General features: G+C 51.3%; 1 protein-coding gene across 1 annotated transcript in view; it reads right to left on the reverse strand.

The window, feature by feature from the left end:
• Positions 1-5,282, reverse strand: part of RNASET2 (ribonuclease T2) — a 17,199-nt gene extending 11,917 nt beyond the window's left edge. The window contains exons 1-3 of the mRNA XM_011377466.2: positions 5,045-5,282; positions 3,191-3,251; positions 407-462 (exon numbers count right to left, since the gene is read on the reverse strand). Coding sequence (XP_011375768.1) covers positions 407-462; positions 3,191-3,251; positions 5,045-5,133 — 206 coding nt within the window. The 5' untranslated portion in view covers positions 5,134-5,282. The remainder of the gene's footprint in view (positions 1-406; positions 463-3,190; positions 3,252-5,044) is intronic.
• Between the last annotated feature and the right edge of the window lie 6,521 nt (positions 5,283-11,803).

An 11,803-nucleotide genomic window follows, 5' to 3' on the forward strand; every position in this document is an offset into this window, starting at 1 on the left:
AAGCAAAACAATAACGTAAACGAAATGCAGGCAAATCCAGAAATGTCAATTTGGGTGTCGGTGAAGTGTGTATGTATAATACTAGATTATATTTATATATTTATACAGTTATTTTTAGGCCCCAAAAGAGTAAAACAAGAAAATTAAAATTTAGTGATCCTAAAATACACCCAGAATCCTTAAATGCACATTTACACTAGACTGTGACTGTTCTAGAAACACAGAGCTGGGGTTACGTTAGAAAGATTAGCGGTATCTTTAAGTAGGATCTGATTGAATGAAGAAACTACAGTCTATTAAAATACACTTCTCGAAATCGTAAGTTAACGCTGAGGACCAGACTCCAGCTAGAGTTGCAAGCTGGCCAGCTTTCTTGGGCTAAGTTTTCATGGCATTGGGTGCTTGCCATAATCCGTGTATCGTCCAGTAATCCGGGGGGTTTCTACAGTTGTTTTCAATTTCCTAGGGAGAAAAGCAGAAAGAAAATAATTGGTTCGTTGCTGATTTTATTAACACATTTAGTAATCTTGTTTTCTTTCGACATGCATCAGTGACGTACAGGACACAAGCCTAACGCAAAACAAACTCTGCATGAATTTATAATACATTTATTCCAGCGATACATTCACGAGGGTGTTCTATTCGCAATGAGTGGACCGGTCTTCAATATAAATAAGAGAATTAAAGACCCACTTTTGCTTCTTTTATGTGTTCACAAATTAAAATAATCTTATAGAAACACTCACATTTGGCCATAAATAATTTTTTTATCATTAATCCTAAATAAACATTTGAGAATGACGGACTGATGACAGTCTGTTAGACTTGAGTCTGTTCAGGCACCAAGTCCAAATACAGCAGTGAAATGAGAAATATTGGAAATTTGGAATCACCCGGAGTTCCACTAGGAATACATACTTGGTAAGAGATAAAATCGTAGGGATAAAAATCTCAGTATAACACTTTTTAGGGATTCCTCCCCTCCAATTGTTTAGCTAAAATGGAGTTTTTCCAAAATAAACCATCCAGAAATATATTCTCACTATATAAGGCAGGACTTGTGCCCAGTGTCCCCACAGTGAATATGCAAATGAGAAGCAGCCATTGGAGTCCGGTGAGGGCCAGGTGGGGGCCAGGAGGGGGCCAGGTGGGGGCCAGGTGAGGGGCGTGCTCACTCTCAATCCCTCCCTCTGCAATCATTCCACAGGGGGTCTGGAGCTTCGGGGTCTGGTCAGGTGACCGAAATATCTGATGTGAGGCAGCCACAGAATGACGGGGCGGAGGAGCAGGACGGCAAAGTGACAGGTCGGAGACTTCGCCCCGGTTCCATCCCTAAGGAACCACAGGCCGAAGCGGGCGGGCCACTTCCCAAGAGCCCGGCAGGTGGCGAGCAAAGCCAGGACCCAGGGTCCCGTGTGGGCCCCCAGCCGGCTCTGCGTCTCGGAGGAGCCTTTATGGGGTGTCTGGGCCCAGTGGCAGCTTGCTTTGGGGTGTCTGGGCCCAGTGGCAGCTTGCTTTCACCCACGGCAAGTATTTGTCAGCTCCTGGCAGGTGCCCGAGGGACTGTGCTGAGCACGGAGGACAGCCCTTTGCCACCTCGCCGACGGGGAAGGTGCCCAGGACAGCCCTGCTGCCCAGGGTGACACCTTGACAGGAGTCACAGGCACCCTGGATGGAAATTAATTCCCTAATAACAACATTTCACGAGTGATCCATTTTTAAAATCTCATTTCTAAAAGCCTCGAGGCAGGAAAGGCACTTCCGGGTATATTTACATCAGCCACAGGCACACACCCACATTTTGCCACAGAAACGCCCCACCCACCAAATGACCTGGCCCCCCGCCCTGAAGGCAGGCAGCTCTCCACACAGGCCCTGCCAGCAAGAACCAGGACGCTACAGTTCCAAATGCCCAGGGCCAGCACCGTAGTTCAACAAAACTGAACCCTGGGGACAGGCCACTGCACTCTCCTGCTGTCCACCCTACTCGAGATGGCACCGGAGGGAGAAGGGGACAAGAAACTAGTGAAGTTTTGCTCGCATTTGTCAACAGAAAACTCAGTGAGGAAGTGAAAGGCACATTCTGGTTCCTAAATACTGGGGGAAACCAAAGCCGAATGTCACATGAGAGCCCCAAACCACAGGGCGAGTCTAGGATGCGTCCAGCTTGCAGCAGCTAAAAGAAAAGGCCTCTTCTGACTTAGAATTTTAGGAATTCTGAATTCTTAGAATTTCAGAAATGCCGTAAATCAAATTAGCGCTAGCCCAGCAATGGGATGAAACGCGGCAGAACCGCGCAGCTAACGCCAGCTTCGCAAACTGCCCTCAAGACGGACGGCAGAGACACGGCCTGGACGGAGCAGGCGAGGCAGGGTGGCCCCCAGCGGACTGCTCTCAGGAGAGCCTCAGCAGTGACACTCTAAAAGGACAGAGGGACGGGAGACAGAGCCACGAAGAGACCGGCCCACAGAGGACCAGGGGCACCGCCCGTGCGGAGCAGAGAGAGCCAAGGTGGCAGGGATGGTGTCTGCTCCCGGGCCCTCCCGGAAAACGTTCTAGTAAGACCTGCAATAATGCAGGGAGGGAGGGAGGGAGGGAGGAGGCAGTTGGCACCTGTGGTGGTTGAATTGTGTCCCCAAAAGGCATGCTGAAGTCCTACACCCCAGCACCGGTACATGTGGCCTTATCTGGAGATAGGGTTTTGGCAGATGTCATCGAGTTAAGGTGAGCTCAGACTGGATTGGGTGGGGCCTACGCCCAATCTCTGGGGTTCTTAAAGGCACAGAGGGACACAAAATGGAGACGACCACATGAAGGCAGAGCAGACTAGAGCGATGTGCCCACACACCAAGCAACACCAGGCAGTGTTGGCAATGCACGGAGCTAGCACAGGCTTCCGGAAGGGACTGGCCCTGCCAGCACCTTCGCTTCACACTGCCGGCCTCCGGAACGGGGAGAGAACACGTTTCTGATGTTCCGAGCCACCCAGTTTGCGGTGGTGTGTCACGGTCCCTAGGAACCTCACATGCGGCCCTCCTGGAGGAGTGTCCTGCCGGGAAGGCCCAGCTCTGCGGGCCAGCGAGGAGAGGCTGGAGGGCTGTCAGAGGCCTCGGGGAGGAGACATCGCACAAACCAACTCTTGACGGGGTTTCCCTACACCGAAGGGGCCAGCTGAGGCCGAAAGACTCACCTTGCACACGGTGGCAGGCCAGTGCTGAACCATAATCAGTTTTTCCCACTCATGATTGCCACTGTTAAAAGACAAGGAACTCGTTTTTCAAGAGCTCTTTCAAAGTAACAGAAAAATCCACCCATCCATCTGCTCACGCTGCCATTCACTCCAGCAACACTGAGTGCCTGCTGCGGGCGTCCCTTGTCTGCAGAACCGGGCAGTTTCATCCCTGGGGGCTCCTTCGGACCCCTGCTGCCGTCTAGATGCTAAGACCGGGGGCTGGGAGCTGTGTCACACTGGGAACTCTCAGCAGGACGCGCCAAGCCCTCCGCCAGCTCAGCAGCCCAACGAGGCAGAAAAGGCCACTGCAGGAGTCCTCAGGCTGCGGATGGAAACACGGCAGCGGGGAATGGTCGCGGGCAGACACCCCACTCGCGGTGCCTGGGAAGGAGCGCTCCACCAGGAAAACAGCTAAGTCCTCACACACTCGCCTTGCAAACAGGTGAGTGCTGCCGAGTAAGTGTAAAGCGTGTGGTTTACATGCTTTGACACTGTGATTTTAAGTCTGAGACGATGCAAGTGCTTGGTATGAAAAAGAGAGAGATGAACCGCAGCATGAGAATTAGAGCTGGGGGGAGTATGGGAAGCTTTTTCCTCCCCCTGGGTGCAAAAATCTTATTTTACACGGATGAAAACTGAGGCTGGAAGCTCAGGCAACGTCCACGAGACAAGACCATCAGTTTGCCGTGAGACTCGGGATGTGTCTGCAACATAATCTCCACCTACAATCCCAGCGAGAGAGTGATGAGCGCTAATGCGGAGAAGCACCCCCAAAGCAGTGAAGCTGCAGGTGCTGTAAGGACAGGCCCACTGGGCAGAAGCCAGGCCAGTCGCGACGTTCTTAGCCCGGCCTGCACTTGGCCAGCACCCGCTGGCCTGGGCAGCCCTCCAAGGGTCTGGATGAACTCTGTGTTCCACGAGGGGTGCTTGTCCAGTTACATCGGGTGCACGGGTTATGGGGGGGACTACACATCCCAGCCTAGGCCTTTAGAGAACACTAAAGGTAGTCCCAAGTGATGACTCGGCCAGGCGGGGCCTGGGCACACCCGGCACTGAAACCGACCTCGCCTGCCTTTGCTCTAGAGGAGGTGCCGCTTTTATTTCTGCCGCAGGGAGCAGCAAACTGCAGAACCGAGATCGCTGGAGGCCGCACAACCGGCTCTGAAAAGCGGTTCCTTTCAACCAGGGCCGCACAGGCCACACCCCTATCCAGCGACACTGCTAACCTGATGGCGAAAACGAGCTAATGAGTGCAGCTCTTCCTCAGAAAGCATGCTTTCTGGGAAAACTGAAATATAACGTTACTTTTTAAAGTATGTGGTAAGGCGGTAATGGTTTAACCAAAACTTTCAATAAAAAGTTAAAACCCACCTTTTCCCACACCTACTGCATAGGTATGAAATCCTTCTGTTAGTGTGATCATTACCCAAATAAAATAGAAGGAAAAATCACATCTGGTACTCCAATTTTGGTTTCCTGCAAAGTAAAGTGAGGATCCTCCCCAACAGGGCCTCTTTATAACCCCTCCCCTCCCCTCATTCGTCAGCTGCGACACGCAGAACAGCGGTGCCACCACCATTTCACGAAGTTTGCTGCAATCTGAACTAAGCGCGTGCGGCAGCCGCCGCTGGGAGGGTGGAAGAGCGCGCACAGGCACACAGGTCACCGACACTTCCCTGGGACCCTGTGCAGGTCCTGCGGGCCGCGACCCCGCCCCCGCCAGGTACTCCGGCCCGCGCCCCGGACCCCGCAGGACACCGGGGCGCCCCGCGGAGGGCCAGAGGGACGCGCGCCGACGCGCAGGTGGCTCACCTGCTCCGGAGCCCGTGCGCGCAGCGCAGGCACCACAGCGCCAGGCAGACGGAGCACAGGAGGACGCGGCGAGCCGCTGCAGGCTCCATCGCGCCGCAGTCTGCGACAACGAACACGGCAGGGGCGCGGAGGCTCGACGTCCAAACCACGCGAGGCCAGACTGTCCGGCGCCAGGCCCCGCCTGTCCCTGAAAAGGGACGTTAACTTAGGCCCGCCTCTGCTCCGGACCCGCTGGCAGAGGAGCTGCGCCCGGAGCCCCGCCCACGAGGGGTTCCCGACACGCCCCCGCCCGGACACGCCCCCGACGCCCCGCTGGCGGGCACGCCCCCAGCCCGGAGGACACGCCCCTCCCCGCTCTGTCCTTGTTACCCTTGGTCCCCTGGAACGGGCTTTCGTTTCAACTGGTTCTTCCCGGCTCCAGTCCCCGGCCGCGAGGTCAACTTTAGAACCACCTCATCTGACGTCCTCGGTGTCCCCGGCCCTGCTCCCCGCGTTGCGGCGGTGAAGGCTGCTTTCTTAGGGCCAGGCTGTTATCTTGACGGACCCCCGCAGGCCGCGTGGCGCGTGTGTCCTTGGCCTCCCTGCTGCGGGGCCTGTTAGCGCAGCAGCCTTTGGTCTCCATCGAGGACACGTTCGTTCAGTTCCAGTGCCACAGAGGGCACCCCTGCACTAACCCCACTTAATCTGTTGGGCTGGGCTCCATTCACGTGGTCTCGACTGTGTGCAGCACTTAACAGAGCCTGGAGAGAACGGCTGGACCGAGGCTGCCCCCGCTCCCAGGGCCATCAGCCTTCTTTGAGAACAATCAAACGGAAAAGTGAGGCTATGGAGCAAACCTGCCAACAACCAGCAAAATGGCCTTGGGCCTAAGGAGCAGGGAGGCGCCCTCCAAAGCTGGGGTGTAGGGAGGGAGGCCAATCCTGAAAGACAACACCCCGTGTCTTTGTCACCTGCTACTCAGGCCTTTACGGTCCACCTTCCTCCTTCCCTGGCCTCAGACACTGTGCCCTCAGAGATTACCAAGGTCCTCCTGACTGCAAAGAATGCTGGGTCCCCTGGGCTTTCTGCCACCTTGACGATCTTTGCTCTTCCAGCTGAGACCTAGAGGTGGCTCTAAAATTAGGATCTGATTAGGTCAGTCTCCTGGAAAAACAAACGTGCAGGGTCTTGTAATCAATCTTTGGATGCAGGACAGGAAGTGCACACCCATCCCACAGGCTCCCCGACGAAACACTGGCCCTTTCAGTTCCTCAGCCATTTCTCAAATGAGACATCCCACTTCCGCCGACATCCCCCACCCCCACACACATCCTCAACCTAGTTAATACCAGTTCTTATCTACCTTGTAAGTAAAAAAATATGGCTTCCTCAGGGGCCTCTGCCACCCAGGACTGTCTAAATATCAGATGCGCAGTTCATACCTACTCCTCCTGGATCATGCCCACATAGCACTCACCACTGTTTGAAATAAAATGTGTATGTGATTATTGTGGTCGAAAAAGAGATGTTGGAATAACTCAAACTGAAAGTGACCTCGCAGGGTGATCTGATCGTAAATTCCTACCTGGGCAGGTCACAGTAGGCAGTCCTGCCCCAGACCAACAACTTCTTTAGTAGAAGGTTTAAGCCAGCCTTGTGTATATTTCTTGCCACCTAGGTTGACACATCTTTAAAATGCCAATGATCCTCTTTTCCAGACCCCCTCCAAGGCAACCACCCTCAGAGGAGCACATGATCTTGCAAACTATCCTATAATCCAAACCCACCTGGCTTTCTCCCATCTTCTTGTAATTTTCCCTACGTCCCCTCCTTAATTCCAAATACATAAAAGCAACTGCAAAATTGTTGTTCTCGGGAGCATTTGAGATCTTGCTTCCCTGCAATGTTGTCAGTTTTGACTCAAAAAATTCTCTCAAGGTTTGGATGTTTCTTACATCCGCATTGTTTTGTAAATACCTATCTCTCTCTAGACTACAAGGCGAGACCCAGGTATGCTTTGCTCACCACTGAGTCCCCACTGCCTGGCATAGTGGATGGCACACAGTAGGTGCTCAATAAAACAGCATCCGTGGACAGAATGCATCAACTGCTCCCCCCGCTTTTGTAGCATTGTGTCCTTCTCGCCTCCCCATTTCTCCAACTACTTGTCTCTATTTGGTCTCTTTAACACCCTTGTCTTAATGACTCAGGCGCACCCCACGATTCTGTGCTCTTCCTTCTCTTTTCTTTTTAGGCTAAAAACATCCGTTTCTTAAAACAAAACTACCTCCCATAAGCCCATAATTCTATTTCTTCCTTAAATCACAGTCCATCTGTTTATATACCACCTCCTCCAGGAAGCTTTTCCTGACCACTGTCAAATAAAAAACAGATCCTGACTTATTCAGGGGAGACTTTAGTCAAGAGCATCTCTGTTGGGAGAAAGGGTCACTTGTATGGAAGAATGCTCTGACCTTAAGATCTACAGGCTTCTCAAGGGTTATGCAAAAAGGGGTTTCTTTGTAGAAATAAGTAAAGTTAGGAAGACTGGGTATGGGAGATGCATGAGAGGGCATCTTTCTAGGAGAGGAGATCAGAATGTTTACCTGAGGCTGGCCTCTGCTCTGGAGGGGCAGCCTGCAGGCTCTGGGTGAGGAAGGAGAGCTTAACCAGTTCGTTTAACAAGCACTGTGTTTCAGCTGATCGGTGGGCACGAGCAGTCCAGCTAGTCATTTCTGAAGTGAAGGATGGGAATTTGGAGGGTCTACGTCTGGTCTTGTCCTAGGTAAACGAGGGGCATCCATGAGTGTTACAGGAAGGAGTTCCTTACAGTGAGCTGTTTTTAGGAACACAAAGGGTAGGTCCAGGATCATGTGGCTCAGATAAAACTCAACATTTTCATTGCCCAACTTAAAGGAATGTTGACGTAAAACACATCCAAACATGTAGAAAATTTTTTAAGAGTTTATTTGAGCCAAACTGATGGCATCACCGGGAAGCAAGATCTCCAATTCTTGGCAGAGTGACAGTTTCTTTTACACCTTTGAAATCAAGGAGGGGACATAACGAAGACTGAATAAAGGTGGGAGAAAGCAGGGACAGGAATTGGATTACGGGACAGCTAAGGTTTTGTGCACCCTCTAGGACGGTTATACCTTCTGGAGGTCTGGAAAAGAGGATTACCTCTGGCATTTCAAAGGAGTGTTTGTTAGCCTAGATGGTGAGAACAATAGTCAGGACCGACTTAAACCTTCTACTAAAGAAGTCATAGGCCTGGAGCATGGCCTGCCCAGTTAGGAATTTACGATCAAATCTCCCGAGGTTACTTTTTGTCTCTAAACTTGTGCACACTTCCCCTTTTATCCATAGGAGCCACCACCACTTCTTCATGCATCACCTCGTTTACTTTCAGCAAAGCTCAAATAGAGACCTCAGGGACTCTATTTGCCGAAGAGGACTCCTCGTGGTTAACTGGGCACAGATTTATAACTACAGTCAGCAGCCATTGCTGACAGAGGCCTCTCAGGAATGCTGCATCTCAGAGAAAAGCTACAGACTAAACCGTCAGCCTCCTGCACTGTTCTGCTGCCAGCTGAGCTATCAGAAAGGAGCGCCTGGTATCGGATTTCGACCAATGGGCTAAGACCTGCCTTGTCCAATGGAAACCACACAGCTATATTCTCATTTGCATCTATACTGACCAATCAGAGTAGCTCCATGATGACTATGTGAAGCCGACCAATCAGGACAGTGCTATTTTAACCAATCAGACTGTGCAAATTTGGATTTCTCATTTGCATAAAAGTGGGCCAATCAGGAAACAGGGGAGAAACTTTAAGAAAAGCAGCGTCCCGGTTGTCTCTGCTGAGCTCGCTTTTGGTTTCCTCCGGAGGCTGTGGTTTCCTGGTTTGAACACTGTTTACCGGAACAGAGTTTTTCGTCTTTCCCCATGTCAGATTGGAGACCTTTGTTGACATTAGACTGGTGGCAGTGAAGTTTTGTTGACAGCTCTCTTCGTTGCCTGAGGGTTTCACCTATTTCCGTGTTCCTTGCTCTCCACGCCCCCTCCCCACCCCACAGGAGGTGCACTGACCATGAGGTTGATGAGGATTCCGCTCAGGTCCCGCACTCGCATGGACTCTCCAAGGCCCTGTACCGCATTTTGCATTGATGATTTTGCATTCCAGCTCCTAGAGAGGGGACTCCAGATTGGATGTTGTCATCCCCCCAAACCTGGATATGGACTTGGGCTGTCAGCTTTATCAATGCTGTCCACCTAGCAAGATCCTAAACAGATCCCCATGCGGAGTGGGCATTCAATAAATATTCGTGCAAGACTGAAGGGAGGGAGGAGGAGGAGGCAGGAGGGCACCACTGAGGTTTCAGATAAGGCTCTGAAAAATAAATAAAGAAAAAAACAAACGAACAAACAAATAAATAAATAAAGGCAGGCTCTGGAAGCTGGCCAGCTGTCACGGGGACCAGTGAAGATGGCTCCAGCATGCAGGAGGTGGGGAGGAACCTGAGGGTGATTTTACTGGCTCACATGGTGCAGTGGTCCTTCTTACTGTGGGCTGAAGGAACAGAAATTACACCCGCCACTGTAATGACCGAGCAGTGGCAGAGCCCACACTGGCTCTGAACACTTGGGCTCTGACATCTTGTCTTCCACCTGAATACTTTTGGCCCAGACAAGTCACATAGTCATCATGGAGTAGAAAATAGTCATGTCTGGCATTAGTGGAGTAGAAAATATACTCTTCTCCTAGGTAGGGACATTGCAGTCACAGTGCAAACGTTGGGGACGCGTATGTTCTGGGTGAGGTGGCTGTGCTTTTCCTAGAGGTGTGGAGTAACAGAAAGCACAGCAGAAGCACTGACTGACTGCACAGCCCCGAGTGTGGGAGCAGCGTCTGCTGGTGGGGAGTGTTTCAGATGCAAACTAATAAACACTGAGCACTCAGTTGTAGAGCAGCTAACTGGGCCAAACGTCAGAGTGCAACGTTTTAAAACATTGCATTCCTCAATATTTGTATTTGTTCTCTAGGAAACAGACTTCTGATTGCATTCGAGGCTCACATTCACTGGGTGTCTCCAAACACACAGCCCTGTCCTGGCCAGAGGAGGCTCAGGGGGACACAGGCTCTGGCCAGGTCATCCGGCTGGAGAGCCGAGGGCACACAGCGAGGAGCCTGCACTCAGGTTCTCTCACCTGTTACCTGGGTGACCCTTGTAAGCTAACTGGCTTTTCTACGCCCGAGTTCCCTCATTTGTGGAGTAGAAGCAATATTCTCTCCCGGCGCATCATGATAATTGAAAGGGAAAATGTCAGCTGTGGCTAAGTGTGAGCCCAATGTGCCTGGTGCACGTCTAGGGCTCAGTGCTGCTTCGTCTCTTATTGCAGGATGTCTGGACGCTCCCCTGGGAGGGAAGGACAGCCAGGGGGTCCTGCTGGGAACTCTGAAGAGTCTACCTCCGGCCCGAGCTTGGAGTTGGGGTTTCACTTCTAGAGCTTGGGGGTTAAAGGCGTGAGAGGAGTGACTTTGTGCCCCGTCTCGGCTGCATCCGTGTAGGATGCTCAATAGCTTTGTCATGCTTTCAGGACCCTTCCCTTTGCCGCTCCTTTACAGTCTAAGTTATTTTTATACTGAGAAAGTTGGGACACATCGGCCAGGCTGCCCTGGTACCAATTTGGTGAAACTGGTTTCTTCTGAGCTATGGCTTTGACAAAACAGGGACAGGAAAGGAACAAAGAAAGCCACTCCAGCGTTTCTCACAGTACAATTTTTCTTGAAATGTCACTTTAATAGGTGGAACCACAGGGACAGAGAGTAGGGCTAAATCAAGTCAAACAGCATGACACTCTGAAACACAGGGATGTGTTACCTTTCTTCTTTGATGACAAATGTTAGACCTCAAGGCCAAGGCCAAGGAATCATCTCCAAATTTGTACCTAAAAAGTCTAATTACTTTTGATATTTCTGACTCCTATCATAAAAGACTCTGAAAAAGGAAAAGAAAAAAAATGAGTTTACTCGCTCACGCATACACACGTGTGCATGCCCCGCACTCACACACTCCTACGTGGTATCAGGAAAGGATGTTTATTTGGACCGTTTCCAAAAATTATTTCTCTTAAAAAAAAATAAGTAGACGTCCGAGATTTTACTACACAGCTGAGCTGCTTTTCTTTAGACAAACACTGTGTTCCAATAGTCGAATATTACATTGACAGTTGATGTAGTAGATATTCAATAAATACTTGGTCTTGACCGATAGTTTTTAGGAGCTGCTATAAATACATCATCATCATCGTCATCATCGTAACAACAACAACAATGTCCAGACATGGTGGAAAGAGCGCTGACTCCAAAGCCAGCCATGACTGGCACCAGCACTGTCTTCATTTCCAGCTGTGTGGCCTTGGACAAGTTCATGTGAGGTTTAGAGGTGCAGCCGTGAGCCCTAGGAGAGTGCCAGGCAGGCGGGTTCCTTCCACCGACCCCGACCTTCTTCCTAGGAAGACCCGCTGAGTGAGCTGGGCAGAGGGACCCCGCAGGCTACGCAGGAGGTGGCCTGCGGAGAGGACATGGAGCTGGCTGTGGATGTAAGTCCCATCATAACTATTCCTTCTATAGAAGCGTTTAAAAGTCGATGTTTCAAAATCTCAACTCTTTTGAACGGGAACAGGCTCCCTCTTCCCCCAAAGCAAACAGGGAGCTGTGGACCTCGTCCGGCGTCGCCCCTCGGTTCTGGGTCCAGTTTTCCTTGCCAGGGCCC

The sequence above is a fragment of the Pteropus vampyrus genome, unplaced genomic scaffold (genome assembly GCF_000151845.1).
Source record: "Pteropus vampyrus isolate Shadow unplaced genomic scaffold, Pvam_2.0 Scaffold312, whole genome shotgun sequence".
NCBI classification, from domain to species: domain Eukaryota; kingdom Metazoa; phylum Chordata; class Mammalia; order Chiroptera; family Pteropodidae; genus Pteropus; species Pteropus vampyrus.